This window comes from Schistocerca serialis, chromosome 1 (genome assembly GCF_023864345.2).
Source record: "Schistocerca serialis cubense isolate TAMUIC-IGC-003099 chromosome 1, iqSchSeri2.2, whole genome shotgun sequence".
Lineage (NCBI taxonomy): Eukaryota > Metazoa > Arthropoda > Insecta > Orthoptera > Acrididae > Schistocerca > Schistocerca serialis.
This window is the reverse complement of record NC_064638.1, coordinates 618,073,375-618,095,417: the sequence shown is the minus strand read 5'-3', so window position 1 is coordinate 618,095,417 and position 22,043 is coordinate 618,073,375. Positions and strand designations below refer to the sequence as shown.

The window sequence follows — 22,043 nt, the reverse complement described above, 5'->3', positions numbered from 1 at the left end:
GGCCTGAAATGTGAGGAGACGATTCATGGCTCTTGCATTACAATAACTCACATGCACATTCATCCCTATTGGTGTGTGACTACTGCGCAAAAAATGAAATCACTGTGCTGCCTCATCCTCTGCACTCTCCAGACCTGACCCCTGAGGACTTTTGTTATTTTCAAAGTTGAAAACCCTCTGAAAGGATGAAGATTTGCAATGATATACACGATAAAAGAAAATTCACAAATGGTGCTTTGTGCGATCCAGCAAGAGGCTACCAAGATTGCTTCCGGAAATAAAAATGGTGTTGGGAGTGATGTATCAATTGTGCAAGAGAGCATTTCAAAGGAGACCATACACAATAAGTAAAAGGGGAGTATAGAAAAATTTTGCGGGCAAAATTCTGGAATTTTTGAACCAACCTTGTACTAAGGAAGGCAAACTGTATTCAGTTTTCATTAACCATACATTTCTGGCCCACAATCTCAGCAGAATTTCTTAAATAGCTCTCCATCTGATTTCCATACAGGCCTCTCCACTGTCAAATATATACTGACTGGGTCATTCTACATCAAAGGGACTAATATTATAAAGTGTCCCCACTTGACCTTCTCCAAATCTAATAAAATGTGGTGTGAAGGTTCTATATGGTATTTTATGGTTATATATCAAATTTCAGTATAGCATATTCAATAGTTGAATTTTTATGGGATTTTAAAGAGAGTTTACTCATCTTTGCATCACATTCAAAGGTGCAAATGTGCTAAGTTCACTAGGCTTTTTTAGAAGTTCTAGAAAATATTTGGCCATTTGCTTTAATATACATAGACACCTTTCTGTGCTGAATCACACCACAGCAAAAATTAGGGACTTAGCCACACCCAAATATAGCTACTGGCCTCTACAGTGACTAAAAGATTCGTCACACTATTATGAGAGCCAAGGTTTGACTGACCACTGCTGCTGTTCATATGAACCAATCACCCAAAACTTCAGAGGGTTATTCCTACCTATGATGTCTATATGTTGATCAAATTTAATTAACATTGGATACCAAGATGGAAAGACATGCATCTGCAAAGTTGTCCAAAATTTTCTATGTTCAAGTTTTAGGGTATTTTTGGGGGGGTAGTATCTCAACTGTGTCTCGTTCAATCCCTTGTTTCTTGGCACAGCTGGAAAGAGCATGCTTTAAGCTTTCAAAGCTATATTGTTTACTTTCTGGACCTTGCATATTGATGAGTAAGAATACTTATCAAATGTAAGGAAAATGGATTATCGGGAAATACATAAAATTAATACACTTTGAAGTTGTAAATAAAAAATGTGTAATTGTAGTGTCTTTTAATAGTATAAGATTCGCCTGTGGTTTAGGGAAAGTAACTATGCTAATAAGAAGTGGTGGTGGTGGTGGTTAGTGTTTAACATCCTGTCGACAACGAGGTCATTAGAGACGGAGCGCAAGCTCGGGTTAGGGAAGGATTGGGAAGGAAATCGGCCGTGCCCTTTCAAAGGAACCATCCCGGCATTTGCCTGAAACGATTTAGGGAAATCACGGAAAACCTAAATCAGGATGGCTGGAGACGGGACTGAACCTTCGTCCTCCCGAATGCGAGTCCAGTGTGCTAACCACTGCGTCACCTCGCTCGGTGCTTATAAGAAGTGTTTTACATTATTTTGCGGTATAAAACATAAATATAATAAAACCATAGACAATATTCTGAAGATTATAAAATGTAGAAGATCATAATGGAACACTATGTTGCTTTTGAACATTTGAACCCTTCAATGCACGGTGGTGCGTATCTGCATTGTCAGTTTCCATCAGCATTATAAAGCGCCAATAGTTTTTAAGGCTCTTTCCTCGCTGCAGTAATACATTGCTGAATCACGACTTTCAGTTGTTGCTTTCATTATTGGCAGTTTTCACAGTGTCAGTGTTCTGTGCAGTGTGATCTTTGATGTTGACATCATACAATCTTAGTGTTGAGTACCAAGTGTTTGAATAATCAATAACATTGTTGCAGCTGAAAGTAAGCACTAAAACACTGTGTTTTGATATGGCAATTCATATATTTTATATACAAATAAGCCTGAATCTGCTATGCTTCAAACCAGGATAGTCATGAGCTTTCAAAATCGCTTCTTATAGGTTAATAACTACTGTACAAAATGAACCAAGAGACCCTTGCATCCTGCTACTTTGATGGATCAGATAGAGCTGACTGTCATAAGTCATCACCATTCTATTATGGTATAAGTCAACTACAATCAGTTAAGGAAATGTCACCAGTGGACAAGGAGTTTCTATGACGTAGGTCTGGGCTTGTTTTTGCTGAAGATGCCCAAATTTGTTCACACCATAATGTCTTGTTGATGACAAAATTTCAATTCCTGCAGAAGACTTGCTGCAACCCATTTGGTAAAGAAAACATGTAATCAAGAAGCCTTTAACACCAGTAACCATTGCAGTTACTGACTCATGAAGTTTTCATACCTAGTCAGAAAATTTGTATCAAATGTAAACATGAAGTGGCCCAAAAAGAATCATCTCCAACAGGATAAGCAAGAATCATCATCCCCCCCCCGAAGACATGGATGTTGCTGATGCTTGCTTTACTGCTAATACTTCATTATCATCACTTAGAGAGTCACCATTAGAGCTTCCATGGATCAGCACAAGAGATTCAATGGGATACATAAAGTGCAAAGTTCTGAAAGCCGAAGGCAGCATTACTAAGGTAATTGCCACATCTGTTGTTGTGAGCCAAGTAGATATTGCTCAAATACAAATGGAAGAGTGCCAGAAACGTAAATATATGGACATCTTAATTGAAGAACTTAAGATTAAGTTTTATTTATGAGCTGGCAAAGAGGATTGTGCTGCAGTAAAAATAAATGGGCAAAAGATTCACAAGCAGAAAAACCCCTGCTTCTTTGTAACCTGAAAGAAATGTTCATTAATTATTGTATAATGTGGAACATATTAAACGATTTATACACAAGTATAGTGACAGAATTTTTTTATACTTTTGTAAGTCGTGTACTGACTAGGGGATGGGTTTTATTTCTTTTATTAGTATATTTTTATAATTTAGGAGATTAATATTAATATATTTAAAAAACAGAACATGACAACACATGAGAGAACTTGGACTTCAAGATATAGAGAGCTCAACATTCGCCGTAATAATGTCCTGCTTTCTAGGGGAGAAATAGTGGGGGAGAAGTAAAGAACAAGGACATTATTACGTCAAATAATATTAGTAAGTGATAGAGAACAGGAACACGCAGATTTGTAAACGTATTAGCAAAACACTGAGCACAAATTGAGATAAGGACTGGTACTGATATGAAGAAAAATTGTTTAAGTTCACACAAAAGCGTAAAAATATTCAAGATTTACAGGTAGACAAAACATACCAAATTGTATTAGATATTAGGATGGAAGTGGGGGAAGTGAGAAGGATAGGGTTCTACTCGACCAAAGAAAAAGGGGAGGTTCCCTAGTCCTTAGATGTTATGAGGACTTACACGACCATGACGGCGGGGTCCTTAAATGTTAGGGTTTATGGGGTTCTACTCAACCATTAGGTGAGGATCCCTAGTTAGGGCCATTCCTTTTTGGTATACTATGGTGCCAAGAAGGATATGGTATTATGCAATGTTGTAGTCTACTTTCAAATCAGATGAAGAATAATAACTTAAGGGCGAGAAGGCTCTTTAGTGAGATATGATTTACGTACCTTATCCTCAAAAGCTCTGTACATTCAAACATATCAAAAATAGATATAATTTAATATGTTGAAAACGCTTGGTGTTTGCCAATCTGAATGAATTCGTATAGTTTGAAATCGATCTGACAATGCTGTTCCAAGTTTAGTGTGGTTTACTAGTGGAAAACTTATGTGAATGTTTTATCAAATAAAATGTACAAAATGAGAATAATTCACATAAGTCTGGCCTACAGTGGGGGTGTGTGGTGTCACAAGGCTTACACCTGTCCCACCCCTCATTAAATCGACCAAGACTTATACGAATAATTGTAAGAACAGTTATTATTATTACGTTCTTTAAGTTTGTTTTTGGGTTTTCAGAAATACTGTGGGAAGAAAGTTTATTTATGTTGCAGATAACGTGGAAGACGTTGCCCAACGATCACCACAAAAGTTCGACGTAGCGGCAAATGGGCAAGGAATAAAACAAATGCTGCAAACTACCGCGAGCCATGGAAGAGCCTGGGCCGCGAGGGCATCGAGCTTCCTAGGTCGTTGTTGGACAACGTCAAAGGAAGAGATATTCTGCTTTCTCTTTGTAAACAGATCGATCCAGTCTTGAAAGGTTCATGTAAAATGTATAGGTGGGTGACACATTAGGTGGGACGCGATGCCTGTAATACTTCCACAGTTATTAAAAAGTTGTTAAACGGCAAAACCAATAGTTCATCATTTATATAGATAAAAAGTAGTAAAGATAAAGGAAAGGAAGAGTTACGGCATCAGAACGAAAAGTGATACATCACTCAGCAATGAAGAAGGACGTAAACAGCGGGCGTTACGTGGTGAAAACAAATCAACTGATAAAATAGTAAGTCTGTAATTAAGCATAAAGCCATGTAACACTGTGAATGCTAGAATATTAGCATTTGTATGATCAGCAACTGTCTCCATCATGATGTCATTGCTGTCAATGACTTTCAAATAAAGTTAACAGCATCCTTAAGACAAAGATTTAAAACATTAACAACATTTATTACTTTAGGGATAGTTTAGCTGTTCAACATAAGAATTTCAAAAATGTCCTCAATTTATGAGTAGCCTCTCTTTAAAAGCTCCTAAAAATTCAGCAACTGAAGATACTGGAATGAAATTTGATATATAACCCTCGAAGACCATATACAACCTTCACACCAAATTTCATTAGATTTGGAGGTGTTCAAGTGAGAACCCCTGGTCCCCTTGATGTGGAATGACCCCATTTCATAATTGTGCTTAGTTCATCATGACCAGCACATAGATGTGCCTCTCACTGCAACTGACTTGATAATAGTAGTCTAAATTATTCTGCATTATTTCACTCTGTTTTTCTATAGAATTGTACTCGGCTGCAATGCAGACAGAGTAACAGAAAATACTACTTTTTCAGTAAAAGTGAGTAATAAGAATACTGTTTAGAGTAAATAATCACATGTTATGTAAAGAGCTCTCCAAAGATGTTGGAACTATTACACACACTTCCCAAAACAGTTCCTTCTTTGCTTATCTGTGGCCAACAAGGAACAGTAAGTTACAGATAAATTATAACTTTCGTTTCCAAATTGCAAGACAAGAGAAGAAGATCATATTTGCTTATCAACTTTGCCTCCGTGTCTCGGATCCACAGAGAGGTTTTGTATTACATTACAGAGGTCTTATAATGCTATGATAATCATTAAGCCAGAAATTTGGAATTTTTAGATTCAAAATAAAATTAAAAACACTTGACTTTTAGTCAATAGTTTCTCCCTGTATAAAACTAATTTCTTTTACTTTAAAATGAAGAAAAATCAGATGCTTTCTGATCCTAATTTATAGCCAATGCAATGATACTTTTTTAAGAGTGTTGCTTGGTAGCTCTGTGGGTACGAGTCATCTAAAACTTAAGATGTTCACAATCCAATACCTAGTCAGTCTTAGGATGATTCTTCTTCCTCTTCTTCTTCTTTTGTCACTTCACTCAGCTCTGCCAATGTGTGTATGTGTGTGTGTGTGTGTGTGTGTGTGTGTGTGTGTGTGCGTGTGTGTGTCAGTAAGTGGGCAAGTGCATGTGCATACGTGTGTGTAAAATGCCAATTTGCACTGAAGTTTGGAGACTACATCCACATTTCTACCCTGCAAACCACTGTGAAGTGCTTGGCAGAGGGTAGTAATTTCCATACTAACATTTATTAGGGAATATTCCCTTTACATTCATTGACAGCGTATGGGGAAAATGTCTGCTGAAGTGTCTCTGTATGTATGCTGTAATTAGCTGATCCTGCTTTCACAGCCCAGATTAAATAGTAGCTCTCCCTATAGCTGACTTCGTAACTCACTTCGAAGATTAGAGGATGACAACACCTCCAACAGAATTTGTTCAAACCAACCTGTAGGCTGTGAGAAGTATGTCCTTACCTTTATGATTTTAAATTTTCTTCCAGATAAATAAAAAGTTCTCACCCTTCTAGCCACATCAAGCAGTTAAAATTCCATGAGCTTTTGACCAAGCTCTCCTTGGCCATTGTCAAGTGCTATGACTGCCAGTGGGCTGCTGACAAAGCCTTATATTCATTAGCTGCAGGCAGTAAAATCACTGGTGTTCGCCACATCGCCGTATATGGGCAATATGTTGACTCTGTATTTGAGTGCTCACTTTAACTTCACAACCACTGAATACCACACTGCGCTGAGCTGTAGGCTGCTGTCTTCATTAAGGGTGTTATGGATACTTTTTATTTAGATGGTTTCTTTAATTTCACAGACCCAGAAGCCATTAGTGTGAGCCACAACAGAGGATTCATCAAATTTGCTCCACTGACTATTTTTTTTTAAATGATGTTCAGCTAAAGGAGATTTCTCAGAGATAGCATAGACAATAAAATGTCTCATGCTCGTAATGGCATTGTTCTACAATGCGTACTGTTTGTCTGATATAAGGTGGCTACACCTGCAAGGTGTCTTGTAGATCCCAGGCATTCTGAGACCTGCTGCTTCTTTAACTGGTCTCAGTAACTGAAGATCAATTTGCAGATGCTCCCATATGACCCAACATTGAAAATAACATGAAAGACATCTGAGCTTCTTAAGTGCTCTTCAGTGGAAGATTGTGTGTGTTCAAAAAAATCATCTTCCTCAAGCACCAAGACTGCTTACTGCTTACACTTTACCTTAGATCCACAAGGATGGGACATTCTATTGACTCATCATATTTACCGTAGGCTCATCGACATAAAAGGTAACGAAGTACTTGGTCGATCTCCTCACTCTACAGTGCAACACTATGAACATCATATGAAAAACTCGGCTGGTTTCATCGGCTGAATGAACCGTATTTGACTTAGTGAGAGTGACGTAATGGTCAGTTTTGATGTGATGGCACTATTTATGAATGTGCCATCAGCAACTCTTTGGGTCTAGTATCCCAGTTTTTTCTAAGTGATGTGGTTGAGCTATTTAGACACTTTCTTATGTCTTCTTACTTCCTGTACAACAACCTGGATTATAACCAGACGAGTGGCATTGTGATGGGAAGTCCATTAGCTGCAGCTGTTCACGGAAAGCCTGGTTGTTTGTTCCTAAACACTGACAACAAGTTTATTTGGCCTCATACACGTGAAAAACCTGATGGGTTTTTGGAACATGTCAACTGCATTAACACAACATCCAGCTCACCATGGAGGTAGGAAAAAACAATGCGTAGCCCTTCCTCAGCGTCCTCATCTGTACAAACAAAGCGGGTGCTTTGACGACAGCATCAATAGAAAAGTTACTCATACCAATCTGTACTTCCAAGCTACCTGCCTGACACAGAAGCACACTGTGTTACAAACATGGGTGCATCGCACAAAAACAATATCAGACACCAATAATCTATTCCATGAGTTGAGCCACCTATGCAGCGTCTTAAGGAACAATGGTCACAACGAAATGATGTAATATCAAGCCACGACAATGAGACCACCAATGAGGAACAGGAAAAGAAACTTGCTTTTCTCTGTCTCAAGTAAGCGAAGCTGTCTGCTGAAAGGCACAAGATCTAATTAATCTTCAGACCTCAGACAAAAAATCTGCCAATTACTGAGACCAGTTAAAGATTTAACGGGTCTCAGAACACCTATGCTCTACAAGATACCTTACAAGTATGGCCAGTCTTCCATCGCACAAACAGTATGCACGACAGAACAATGTAGGGAGCAGCATGAGAAGTCTTATCATCTAAGCTACAGCCAATCAATCAGCATTAGCTGAGCACACCTTCAGAAAATAGTCACCAGATCAGTTTTGATGAAACCTCTGTTGTGGCTTGCACTAACGGCTTCTGAGACTGTGTATCACATTAAAAAAACACTGATAACACCTTAATAGAGATGGTGCCTGCAGCTCAGGGCGACATGGGATCTAGTGACTGTGAAGTTCAAGTGGGTTAAACTGGGCTCACTGAACACCGACTCAATGTATGCTCACATATGATGATAAGGCAAGCCCCAGTGATGTCACAGCCAGCAGCTAGTGTATATAAGAGGTTACCAGCAACCCACTGGCAATTGTATCATTTGGCAATGGCCAATGAGAGCTTGGTCTTAAGCTCAAGGAGTTTTAATCATATGACATGGCTAGAAGACCAAAAAGTTTTTATTCAATATTATCACTGCCACCTGCAGTCTTAAATCTCTTCCAATTCTTTTCCCTTAGTTTACTATAGCACATGTGATGACAATCTCCCTACACAAGTAAAAGTATGGAGAACCATCACAATTAATTTTTATGTGATACTTCAATTTTTTTGAAACAAAGGCTTTTATGCTATCTCAAAATATGAGGGAATAGGTAAAATTAGAGAGATAGAGTTGTTCAAAACGTAAGATGTCCTCTAGGTGAAAGGGTTTATTTAGTAAAACAAAGAGATACACAAAGTTGCCACGGCAGTGGTACATATTACTTACCGCATAGTCACCAGTGCTACCTAAGCACTCACTCCATTAATAAAACAATCCATTGAAACCTGTATAAAAGAAATCACTTAGTGTGATGGTTGGGTTGTGTAGAGGGTGCTCCAATAAAGAGCCCTGGGAATGGAGGACCAAACCACACACAACCAAGTATGTATGTGGTGCTGATTTCCTACAACCATCTTTCTAAAGTAGTCCCAGTCATTTCCTCTGAATTATCTTCTATAAACTGTTTTCAAGTTTGATAAGTTTCATATAATAACTGTGTGATCCAAAATACTGTGGCCATAACTTTTGATACAGATACTGCTTTTTTATGCTTTGTATGGGGGAGCAGAGTGTCTCCATGATATTAAGCACTCTACATATCAGGTATCACATGGTGCACCCACATTCATCCGCTGTGACTAGATGGTGTTGAAATGTACCATCCTCTGCTGATGCTGCTTTAGGTGCATGAGAGATGATCGCATTTGCTTGGTTTTATGCACATTTGAGAACTGCCATGTTATACAGGAAGAACACATCTACAGGTCCAATATAGTGTGCACAATATCCATTATGATGCCACTGGAGATACTGAGTTTGCGTGAATTTTGTCTCATGTGAATGCAACAATCATCTTGAAAGAACCCTTCAACACAGCATACATTGTCACATGGGGTGGAAGTGCTTGGCAGCCATGGCCTTTGATCGACTCGTACTTCTATTTCTATTCTGCCTTTATCAAAATTGCGTGCACCAAAAACATGTTGTTTTTGTGACACCACCTTTGCTTCATAAACTTCCACTAGTCAGTTATGAACTGCAGCTGGGGATGATTTCTTTGAACATAAAACTCTGGTTATAATTGCCCACCATATAGGTTATCAATCAACATTTCCATCTTGAAACTATATCTCTAAGCGCAATAGCACATTTGCCTCCATTTGTCAATCACATTGGAAGCTCTGATTTTCTCTTCTATCTAGAGATGGCATTTAATTCACAAGAGGTCTTTACGCGCCCACGAAGAGCTATTGTTATTCCCCTTCTTGAATTACCCTCGTAAAGTTAAATATGGAAAGACCAATGTAGTGTGACTAGAGTAATATCTCAGCAATTGCCAATAATGAAGCAGAATAGTCTTCTGCCTTACAACAAAGTTATTTTTAGAAATTTACTACACTACTGTTTAAACCAAAGTGTGTAGCAGATTTTAGTGAAGCAATGTGTACAACAGATTTAAGTAAAACGTCTTTAGAAGACTTTAAAAGTAAACATTTTATGTGACTTTGATGACTAGTACCACATTCTTCAGATTCCCGCTGAAACAAATCTTACATGATCCAAAAGACAACACTTTGTAGTTATATTATTGAAAAAGCACTATCTACACACATAAAGTGCAAGTAGAGCCTTATTGCTACCCAATCAAGGGTTACAACAGTTGCCATGACAAAATAAATGTAAATGCCGTGTGACTAGGGCCTCCCATCAGGTAGATCGTTCACCGTGTGCAAGTCTTTCGATTTGACGCCACGTCAGCGACTTATATGTCGATGGGGATGAAATGATGATGATTAGTACAACACAACACCCAGTCCCTGGGCGGAGAAAATCTCCAACCCAGCCGGGAATTGAACTCAGGTCCTTAGGATTGACAGTCTGTCGCACTGACCACTCAGCTACCAGGGGCAGACAGTTGCCATGATGAAGTGTCCTGATATCTACATGGATGAGCAAATTGAAGAGAGAATTCATCCCATACTACTGAAAGTTTCATTGTTAGGATGGAAATATAGGGTTTTTTGCGTCAAGCTTTCACTCCAATTATAAATTATGACCTATGTAACTAACAAAGTATGAAACAGGCTAAATACCTGGTGGTTTTTGGGAATGTGATGGGAGACTTCTTGTCCTATGGTTACAAGTATCAATTACAACGAAAACACAGTAGCTTAGACCGGACTGCATTCTGGTTCATATATTTGTGAGATGTGCTTGATCGTGCGAATATATGAAAGATGGCTTTGGTTGAAAATTAAATGTGCAAGTATTTTCCTTGTGCTTGACTGGAACTCAATGTGTTATATTTATGGTAAGCAGAAACTTGTCCTTTCCCTAACATGGTTGATATTCAAATCTGGAGTTTACACTGCTGAGTTAAAAAGAAATCATATTTCTGTAATTAAATTTGTTTTCTGGAATGAAAAATATCTATGACAACTACCACATCTAAATCACAGTAGGTATTGTAAACAGTACGCTACTCACTCAACATCAAACACCACATTTACAAAATGTCTTTTGGAAATCATATTTCAGCAATCCCCAAGAAACTAATATCAGAGTTTGAGTTGGGACATCTAAATCACAGTAGGTATTGTAAACAGTACGCTACTCACTCAACATCAAACGCCACATTTACAAAATGTCTTTTGGAAATCATATTTCAGCAATCCCCAAGAAACTAATATCAGAGTTCGAGTTGTGCAACCTCCGCAGCCACGAGTTGGGACATCTAAATCACAGTAGGTATTGTAAACAGTACGCTACTCACTCAACATCAAACGCCACATTTACAAAATGTCTTTTGGAAATCATATTTCAGCAATCCCCAAGAAACTAATATCAGAGTTCGAGTTGTGCAACCTCCGCAGCCACGACCCCCCCCCCCCCCCCCCTCTCGTATCACTCGAATCCTGGGTAAGCTGTTGCATTCTATGCAAAACCTCAGCTACAGTCGTCTACGATATGACGAAATGTGTTACAGTCAACAATGAACAGTACACATTTTATTTCAGTGTGACTATGTCTTATAATACGTGGATTGCATGAAAAAAGGAGAATGTAATAAACTAATTTTATTACCTTTCAACTTCGGATCAGTAATATAAATATACTCTGGTTTCGTTTTATGGGGCCTCAGGAGAGTAGTCCCAAAAGCAGGCTTTAATCGGGTTGTGTATATATGATACGTTATCCATCCACTTCTGCTGCAACAATAAAGATTGCGCTAAAGTTTGTGCGACACCCTGGGAGTATTTTTTATTTTGTTTTATTTTATTTTATAAAATACGCTTTCATTACGGAATATATGGATCGCAAACTGTTCGGTCCTATATAAATATAGTGTTACGAAAGGGTAAAACCCATCCATATGAATTAGAAAGTTCTGTAACATTTGCGTTTAGCATACAAGAATGTATGCAACAGAGTACGCATCGTGATAACAATGAACCTCACCCTTGTAACTACAATAACCTAATGCAACCGGTCTCATAAGGATTTGTTTCATTTGAGTATAATCATACAAACCCTATAAATACAACAGCAGCTCCACTGTAATTAAGGAACTTCTTGTACTTCCGCAATGAAACCATGTTATCTTTCAACTTTCAAAAGTAAGGTAATGTTTATAAACAAATTCAATTTGAATTTAAACAAATGACACTCGGCATCCATTACTACTTACTACTTATTAAGGGCAACATAACATCTTTGGAGAAGCAGCAGTATGTTCATTTGTAAACAGCGTTGTTGACAAATTGTGGCATGACAGTGGGCGGTGTTATTAGTACCAGCATATTTATTTCAGAATACATGCTGAACATTCTGAATCAACAGACATGTTCCAAAAGCTTGTTAACCACAGCACTCGAAGATTTACATGGTACTGTGAATCAGTACGCCGGAATTACAACTTATATTGGTTCTTAGCTGCACTACGTATACTGCTGACATTACTTCCACAATTTGGCTATATTCATCCGGATGAGTTTTTCCAGTCCATAGAAGTCATGGCAGGTCAGTCATTGGTTGGTTTAAGAGACTGTCATGGTAAATACTATCGCTTCTGTCTAAATTCGCTTAACTGGAATCCAGACGCATTTCTTATGCGGGTGAACTTAAGAATTAGTTCAAACGGATTGAAAGATGGCACGATTAAGCAGTGGTACAAGCGCAGTATCGAAACTACAGCTTCGCGAGAAAATAATTTAATTTTCCTTCTCAGAGTAAATAGTTATGAAAAGAAGGAAAAAAATAGCCCTTCCCCCACAATTTTCGCTTTTTCAACGTACTTACTGACTTCTGTTCCTAATTCCTGAATACTCTAGTTTCCAAAAAAATAATTTCTCTCCCATGAAGGTGAAGGAAACTTCCATTTATGAAAACCACCCTGAACGTCACTTTTATGTTTGAAATTTTGTTTCTATTTTTAGTCGACTCTATCTAAGACGAAAAACAGACATGTTCACGTAACAAACCACATTTTTATTTATACGCATACATTAGAGATAATCTCTCAATACGTATATTTTTACAAGGATGATACAGGTGGTTGACTGTGGCCTTGCTGAAGGCACATTTTTCATTTTTAATTCATAGGGCTTATAGGTTATTGATAACTTTTGCAAAAACGATACTTTTAGCCTTATAGAGTGTTTATGATCTAGAAAAATAAAATGTTTGTTCTCCTAGGTATATAACTGCAATAGTATGATACAGAAACAACAGTATTTCACACCATGGCAAGTATTGATTTCCCTATTTAATTTTTTCTTTGGCGATCCCCTATCGATAGGTCTACTAATGGGTCACTAAGAATCTGTGTTGAGGTATCCAACTGTGCTTTCACTTGCACCAAATAATTGGTTTGAAAGGTTATGTGTAACGCTTTGCACTGCCAAGGTCTCTTTCACTGATATTTCATTTTTTACTACCTTCCCCATACTGATATTCCATTGAAGGAAGCTAATAAAATTCCTTATAAGTCACCAAAGAAATTGCACAATATGCTAAGAAATTATAGTGAGGTTGGACATTGTGTTTTGGGACAAATTAACTTCAGCCATGTTGTTGTTGTTGTTAGGATCTTCAGTCCTAATACTGGTTTGATGCAGCTCTCGATGCTAGTCTGTTCTGTGCAAACCTCTTTGTAACTACTGCAACCTACATCCATTTGAAATTGCTCACTGTGTTCAAGCTTTGGTCTCCCTCTATAATATTTACCCTCTACATTTCCCTCCATTACTGTGCTGACTGTTTCTTGGTGCCTCAGAATATATCCTGTCCCTTCTCTTAATCAAGTTATCCCACAAATTTCTCTTCTCCTCAGTTCGATTCAGTGCCTTCTTATTGATTATTCACTATACCTATCTGATCTTCAACATTCTTCTGTGACACCTAATCTCGAAAACTTCTTTTCTTTTCTGAACTGGTTATCATATAGGCCTATGTTTTATTTCTGTACAAGGCCACACTTGAGACAAATATCATCAGAGGAAACTCCCTAACACTTAAATTGATATTAGATGTTAACAAATTCCTCTTTTACAGAAATGCTCAAATAGCAAAATTCTTATACTACTTTAGTAGGGCCTATGTTAGTTCCTAGTCTAATTACCTGAGTATCGCCAGATTTAACTTGGCTACATTCTGTTGGCCTACCCTTGTTTTGCCTCTGTTGACATTAATCTTCTAAACAGTTTTATAGATACTGTCCATTCCATTCAAGTGCTCTTCCAAGTCATTTACCATATCTGACAGACTTACAATATTGTAAACTAACCTCAAAGCCTTATTCTTCTCCAAAAACCTGATATAATTGTTCCAGGTGAGTCTTTTAGATTAAGATATGGCATGTGTATTTGAAGGAAAGTAGAATCAAAGAAGTTGATGTGTTGGGAGATATTCCAAGATTCTACAGGACAGTACATGCACCGTCTTTTTCCCCTTCTCTACATCTACACCGACATCTACACCCATACAAACTACTGTGAAGTGCTGGCAGAGGTATGTCCCATTGTACCAGTTGTTAGGGTTTCTCCCTGTTCCATTCAGGAATGGAGTGCAGGAAGAACGGTTGTTTGAATGCCTTCGTGCTTGCTGTAATTATATTAATCATGTCCTCTTGATCCCTATGTGAGTGATGCATAGGGAGTAGTTGTGTATTGGTAGAGTCTTCATTAAAAGTCAGTTATTGCAACTTTGTTGCTAGACTCTTGGGATAGTTTATGTCTGTCATCAAGAGTCTGCCAGTCCAGTTTCTTGAGCATCCCTGTAACATTCTCCCAGTGGTCAAACCAACCTGTAACAGTTCGTTCTGCCTTTCTCTGTATATGTTCAGTATCTCCTGTTAGTCCTGTCTGGTATGGTCCTACACATTGAGAATTATTCTATAATGGATTGCACAGGTGATTTGTATGCAGTCTCTTGTGTAGACTGATTGCACTTCCCCAGTATTCTACCAATAAAACGAGGTCTACCATCTGCTTTACCCACAACTGAACATAGCTAATCATTCCCCTTCATATCCTTACAGTGTGTCACATAATACATTACTTCATTTTGTGAAGTGCATGATATTACGTTTCTGAACATTTAAAGCAAGTTGCCGACCTTTGCACCACTTTGAAGTCTTATCAAGAACTGACTGAACATTTATGTATCTTCTTTCAGAGTGTACTTCATTATAGAGAGCTGCATTGTCTGCAAAAAGTCTGTGGTTACTATTACTATTATCCACAATGTCATTAACATACAACATGAAGAGCAAGCAACCAAATACACTTCCTTGGGATACATCCGAAGTGACTTCTACATCTGATGATGAGACTCTATCCAAGGTAATAAGCTGTGTACCAACTACGAGGGGCAGCAACCTTTTCAGTAGTTGCAGGATTGATTGATTTAGCCTTGTAACATCAACCAAAACAGTCTTCCTGTGCTATTACTGCGAACGGCTGAAAGCAAGGGGAAACTACAGCTGTAATCCCACCTGAGGACATGCAGCTCTACTGCATGGTTAAATAATGATGGTGTCTTCTTGGGTAAAATATTCCAGAGGCAAAATAGCCTCCCATTCAGATCTCTGGGTAAGGACTCCTCAGGAGAATGTCGTCAACAGGAGAAACAAAACTGGCATTCTATGGATTAGAGTATGGAATGCTAGATACTTATATTGGGCAGGTAGGTTAGACAATTTAAAAAGGGAAATGGGTAGGTTGAAGCTAGATATAGTGGGAATTAGTGAAATTCAGTGGTAGGAGGAACAGGAGTTCCGGTCAGGTGAATACAGTGTTATAAATACAAAGTCAAATATGGGTAAAGCAGGAGGAGGTTTAATAATGAATAAGAAAATAGAAATGCAGGTAAGCTATTACAAACAGCATAATGAACACACTACCATTGCCAAGATAGATGTGAAGTCCATGCCTGCCACAGTAGTACAACTTCATATGCCAACTAGCTCTGCAGATGATGAAGAGACTGAAGAAATGTATGATGAGATAAAAGAAATCATTCAGATAGTAAAAGAAGACAAAAATTTAATTTTCATTGGGAGAATTTGGTAGTAGGAAAAGGAAGAGAAGGAAAATAGTAGGTGAATATGAACTGGGGAAAAGGAACAACAGAGGAAGCCGCCTAGTAGAACTTTGCACAGAGCATAATTTAATCATTTCTAACCCTTGGTTTAAGAATCACAAAAGAAGGTTGTATACATGGAAGATACCTGGAGGCACCAAAAGATCTCAGGTTGATTATATAATGGTTAGGCCAAGATTTAGGAAACAGTTTTTAAATTGTAAAATGTGTCCATAGGCAAATGTGGACACTGACCACAATTTATTGGTTATGAACTGTAGACTACAACTGAATAAATTGCAAAAATGTAGGAAATTAAGATGTTGAGACCTGGATAAGATGAAGGAATTGGAGGTTATTGAGAGCTTCAGAGAGAGCATTAGGCAACAGATGACTAGAACAGGGGAAAGGAACACAGTAGAAGATGAATAGATAGCTTAAGAGATGAAATGGTGAAGACAGCAGAGGATCAAATAGGTCAAAAGACAAGGCCTAGTGGTAATCCTGGGATAACACAAGAGATATTGAATGTAAGTGACGAAAGGAGGAGATTTCAAAATGCAGCAAATGAAGCTGGCGAAAGGGAATAAAAACGTTTAAAAAAGAAAGAGATATTGACAGGAAGTGCAAAATGCCTTAATAGAAATGGCTAGAGGACAAATATGAGAATTTAGAAATATATTTGACTAAGGGAATGATAAATACCAACTACAGGAAAAATTTTAAGAGGCCTTTGGGGAAAAGTGAAGCAGCTGTATGAATATCAAGAGATCAGATGGAAAACGACTCTTAAGCAAAAGCTGACAGGTGGAAAGAATATGTAGAGGGTCCATACAAGGGAGATGAACTTTAAGGCAATATTATAGAAAAGGAAGTGGACATAGAGGAAGATGAGATAGGAGATATGATACTGCGAGAAGAATGTGACAGAGCTCTGAAAGATCTAAGTTGAAACAAGGCCCTGAAGGTAGAATTACTGATAATCTTGAGAGAGCCAGCCATGAAAAAATTCTTCCATATGGTGTGCAATATGTATGAGACTGACAAAGTACCTCAAGACTTCAAAAAGAATGTATTAATTCCAATTCCAAAGAAAGCAGTTGCTGACAGGTGTGAAAATTACCAAAATATCAGTTTAATAAGTCATGGTTGCAAAATACTGACACAAATTCTTTACAGAAGAACGGAAAAACTAGTAGAATTTGACCTCAGGGAAGATCAATTTAGATTCTGGAGAAATACATGAACATGGAAGGCAATACTGAGCCTATGACTTTCCTCAGAAGACAAGTTAAGAGAAGCAAGCATACATCTATATCATTTGTAGACTTAGAGAAAGCATTTGACAATGATAACTGGAATACTCTCTTTGAAATTCTGAAGGTAGCAGGGGCAAAATGAAGGGAGCGAAGGATTGTTCACAACCTGTGAAGAAACCAGACAGCTGTTATTAGAGTCAAGGGATATGAAAGGGAAGCAATGGTTGAGAAGGGAGTGAGACAGGGTTGTAGCCTGTCCCCAATATTATTCAGTCTGTGCACTGAATAAGCAGGAAAGGAAACCAAAGAAAAATTTGGAGTAGGAATTAAAGTTTCCAGAGAAGGAAAAAAAAAAACCTTCAAGTTTTGCCGATGAAGTTGTAATTCTGTCACAGACAGCAAAGGACTTGGAAGAGTGCTCAGATAGAATGGACAATGTCTTGAAAGGGGGATGTAAGATGAACATCAACAAAAACAAAACAAGAATGATGGAATGTAATCAGATGATGCTAAAGAAATTAGATTAGGAAACAATACATTTAAACTAGTATATGAGCTTTGCTATTTGGGCAGCAAAATAACTGATGTTGGCCGAAGTAGAGAGCATATAAAATCTAGACTGGCAATGGCAGGAAAAGCATTTCTGAAGAAGAGACATTTGTTAATATTGATTATGGATTAGGAACTCTTTTCTGAGATTTTTGTCTGCAATGTAGCCATTTTTTGAAGTGAAACATGGACAATAAACAGTTTAGACAAAAAGAAAATAGAAGTTTCCAAAGTGTGCTGCTACAGAAGAGTTCTGAAGATTAGATGAGTAAACCACATAACTAATGAGGAGGTACTGAATAGAATTGGGGAGACACGAAATTTGTGGCACAACTTGTGCAAAAGAAGGGATCAGTTGATAGGTCAAAATTGTGACACACCAAGGGATCATCGATTTAGTGTTTGAGGGAATTGTGGGGGTAAAAATCATAGAGGGAGACCAAGAGATGAGTACAGATTGAGAATGATGTAGGTTTTTGTAGGTATTCAGAGATGAAAAGGCTCATTACATAGTGAGCTGCAGCAAACGAGACTTCGAATTGAAGACCAGAACAACTACTACTACTCCATATGAATGTACTTTTGACAATAAGCATAAGTTTGCTACTGAGTCAAATGTGTCTCAGAAATCAAGAAATACTGCATTTATCTGACTGCCTTGATCCAAAGCTAGTATGTCATGTGAGAAAAGTGTAAGTTTTTTTTCACGTGATCAATGTTTTCAGACGCCATGCTGGTTGGCATGGAGCGGGTCATTCTGTTCATGACACTTCGTTGTGTATGAGCTCAGAATATGTTCTAAGATTCTACAACAAATACTGGTCAAAGATATTGAACAGCAGATTTGTGAATCACTTCTACTACCCTTCTTGTAGATAGGAGTCACCTATGCTTTTTTTCCAAGAACTGGGCATGATTTTTTTTTTCAAGGGATCTACAATAGATTACAGTTGGAAGAGGGGCTAACTCAGCCACAAATTCAGTGTAGAATGTTATAAAGATTCCATTTGGCAATGGAGCTAAGTTCAGTTTCAACATTTTCAGCTGTTTCTCAACACCACTAATGCTAATACTGGTTTCACTCACCTTTTCAGTTGTACAAGGATTAAATTGGGACAGTTCTCCTGGGTTTTCCTTTGTAAAGGAACATTTGGAAACAAGAGTTAAGCATTTCAGGTTTCGCTTTGCTACCCTCAGTTTCAGTTCCTGTCTCATTTGCTAGGGACTGACACTCACTTAGGTGCAACTAACAGCCTCTACATACGACCAGAATTTCTTTCGGTTTTATGAAAGATTATTTGACAATATTCTGCTATGTTAACAAGCTTCACTCATTGCCCTCTTGACACCAAACATGTTTTATTCAGCATCTCTCTATCTGTAGTCCTGTGAATTGTTTTACACCTTTTACACAGTAGTCTCCATTTTAGAAGTTTCTTTAAAGTGACTGTATTCCTTGGAGGGTCCCTCCCATTAAGAACTATTCTGCTGGGTCATATATACCCAGTGCATGGTCAAAAATTCTTTTAAACTTTAACCATAATTCTGCTACATGTTCCTGTGCTGAAAGTTTCACGTTCTTCACGAAGATATCAGACTACTGATTTTTTTATCTAGTTCACTGAATATATATATCTTTCTGCTTGTTTTAGCTGCCCTTTGTACTTTGGTAATCATTCAGTGTTGCCACAAATGCATCATGGTTACTGATACCAGTTTCGATATTGACATTCTTAAAGAGGTAAGCTCTGTTTGTTGCCATTGTGAGTGGAGTTCTGAACTATCTGTTCTGGGTAGTTTTTAGAGAAGACATTTAGTAATGTTTTGCAGGATGTTTCACCATGCCCACCACTAACAAAATTGTAATTTTTTAAATTGATTGTTGGATGACTCATGTCTCCACTAATGATTAAAGTTTGATATGGAAACTTATGTACAAGCAAACTGAGGTTTTCTCTAAAGGTTTTGATTACATCACAAGATGAGTTTGGTGGGTGACAGATGAATCCAGTTATAATTTTATCATCACCCTGATACTGAATATTGCCCAAACAATCTCACATGCAGCTTCAATTTCTTGTCTGCTGTGATAAATACATAATTCCATTTCCCATTAGCCAAAGCTTTTGCTATACACTAAAAGTTTTTTCCCAAAATTCTTGCTGCTGCCAGTTTCAGATTTCAGCCAGCTTTCTATATCTAATATTATGTAAGCTTCACTGCTTTTCAGGAGCACTTTGAACTCTGGCACTTTGTTGCAAATGCTTCAGCAGTTAACCACTAGGGTTTTAATACTCTCACCTGTGGGAGGCATTCTTTCGCTCTAACGCTGATACTTCTGGGTTTCCTACAGCTATCATTATCTGTATTGCTACGTGCGTGGGTAGCAGCCTCTGACTTAGAACGCACCCCTGCCCATTTAGGGACATCGTGTAGTTCTCATCTTTGTGACGCAAGTCCAGGAAGTCGCAGCCTAGCTTGTCACAGAACTTTTGAAGTCTCTGGTTCAGTCTTTCCACTCAACTCAGAGCCAAGGGCCATGATCAGTTCTGGGAACAATGCTGCAAATTGTGAGCTTCATTGAAACTCCTTGTGCAAGGCTGGTCTTTTCAACCTTCTCTGCCAGTCACTTGAGTAATCTAAGTATGATCTCGAAGCTCAGATGACAGGCATCATTTTTTCCAACGTACACCTCAATCTGCAGTTGCTTGTACCTCATGCTCTCAATGTCTGCCACAGTAGCCTTTGCAACATGTTGAATGAGGCCTCCAGGCATATGCATTGAGTCCACTTGGTGTCATTTTGTGTCCCTTGTTGCAATTTCATTAAGTGGTGCCACCATTAACTGTATGTTTGAATTGCCTCTACCCTTTTCGCATTTGCCTCCTCTTTACACCAGATGAAACAGGTTATCCCAAAACATATGAAATGAGTCCCACTGGCTCAGTTTCAGTGAAAGACAGCACTTCGAACTTGTTAGTTAGGCGGATTGGTATAACACCCCGAGTCCTCCCTGTTCCCTATCCACACTATACATGTCGCCTAGCTCTACCATTGAAATACCACTCGCAGTCAAGTGGAAAAATAGTGACAGAGCCCATACTTTCCACAAAGAAGACAGGATCCACAGGAAAGGATAGTAATTGAGGCACCTTTGATACCAGTACCACATGATTCTTGGCAGATGTGCTAGAGGTCAGATTGTCAGCACATCCATCTTCCTTCTCCTCACATTTGTTGGCTTCTCCAACTCACAACCAAGTGTCACATTCCAACCTAATCTTGGCCTCGGGCTTCACTACAGTTCAATCTGTCAGCACATCTAGTCATCCCCCCCCCCCCCCCCCCCCTCCCTCCCCACCACCATCACCATTCACCAAATAAATGCGAAAATCAGTAACATACCTGAAAATTTGTAATAACCAGATCATTAAAAGTTATTCAGCTGCTCTCCATGTCAAAAACAAATGCAATCAATTTGTATTTTCCACCAAAATAAATAATAAGGTTCAGTGACCAATGTCAAAAAATAGCCAACATCAGCACACGATGCAAGAGCCATAGTCAGAGTAAATGCATTTTAGTCAAAACTGCTGACATGAAAAGGCTCCTGGTTTACGAAAACGCATTTTAAACTTGCTAATACCTCTGTGTAATGGGTTCATATTCTCCGTCATGAAGATAATGTCACTGATGTTGGGCCAAAGGTTTATTTGTTTTTTATGTAATGGTCCTGTAAATATTGTGTTGCACTTTGTAAAGCAGACATTATTACTTACACTAGAACACAACTTTTTTTCCACCATAAATAGTATTACATAATAATGTATTACTACTTAAGGCATTTTACAGATGAACCATAGAAGTGTGGTACAGTTTTCCTTTTCTAGAACAGAAGCAGTGTTCAACCAATTAATCTTTCACTGATGATTTGAACTTATCCTCATCAGTTATTATTTATATGTAACTTCACAGCCTTTTTGATCTAAAACGATTAGAGCACAAGAAGAGATCATGGCAGATTTTTGTGAACTTTGTCAATCATTCTGCTTGGAGCACAAATGCAGGATACCTTCAGGAGGATTATTATTAAACACAATTATTATTAAACACAATAGATGCATCCACATTGTGGATCTCCAAAGAACACCAGCAGGTATCACCCAGACAATGGCACAGCACTTTGTTAACTCTATCTCAATTGCTAAATACAATCC

The 22,043-nt window shown here is 38.2% G+C and overlaps 2 protein-coding genes across 6 annotated transcripts in view; one reads left to right on the top strand and one right to left on the bottom strand.

Annotated features, from left to right (window-relative positions):
• Positions 1-12,112, bottom strand: part of LOC126477972 (protein SERAC1) — a 273,073-nt gene extending 260,961 nt beyond the window's left edge. The window contains exons 1-2 of one of the 5 annotated variants that reach the window (XM_050103663.1): positions 11,969-12,112; positions 11,522-11,643 (exon numbers count right to left, since the gene is read on the bottom strand). In XM_050103663.1, coding sequence (XP_049959620.1) covers positions 11,522-11,643; positions 11,969-12,033 — 187 coding nt within the window. In that variant the 5' untranslated portion in view covers positions 12,034-12,112. The other 4 variants (XM_050103662.1, XM_050103665.1, XM_050103664.1 and 1 more) reach the window with 4 other exon arrangements.
• Positions 12,113-12,152: 40 nt separating this feature from the next.
• LOC126477956 (GPI mannosyltransferase 4) overlaps positions 12,153-22,043 on the top strand; it is a 34,461-nt gene continuing 24,570 nt past the window's right edge. The window contains exon 1 of the mRNA XM_050103661.1: positions 12,153-12,457. Within this exon, the coding sequence (XP_049959618.1) occupies positions 12,280-12,457 (178 nt within the window). The 5' untranslated portion in view covers positions 12,153-12,279. The remainder of the gene's footprint in view (positions 12,458-22,043) is intronic.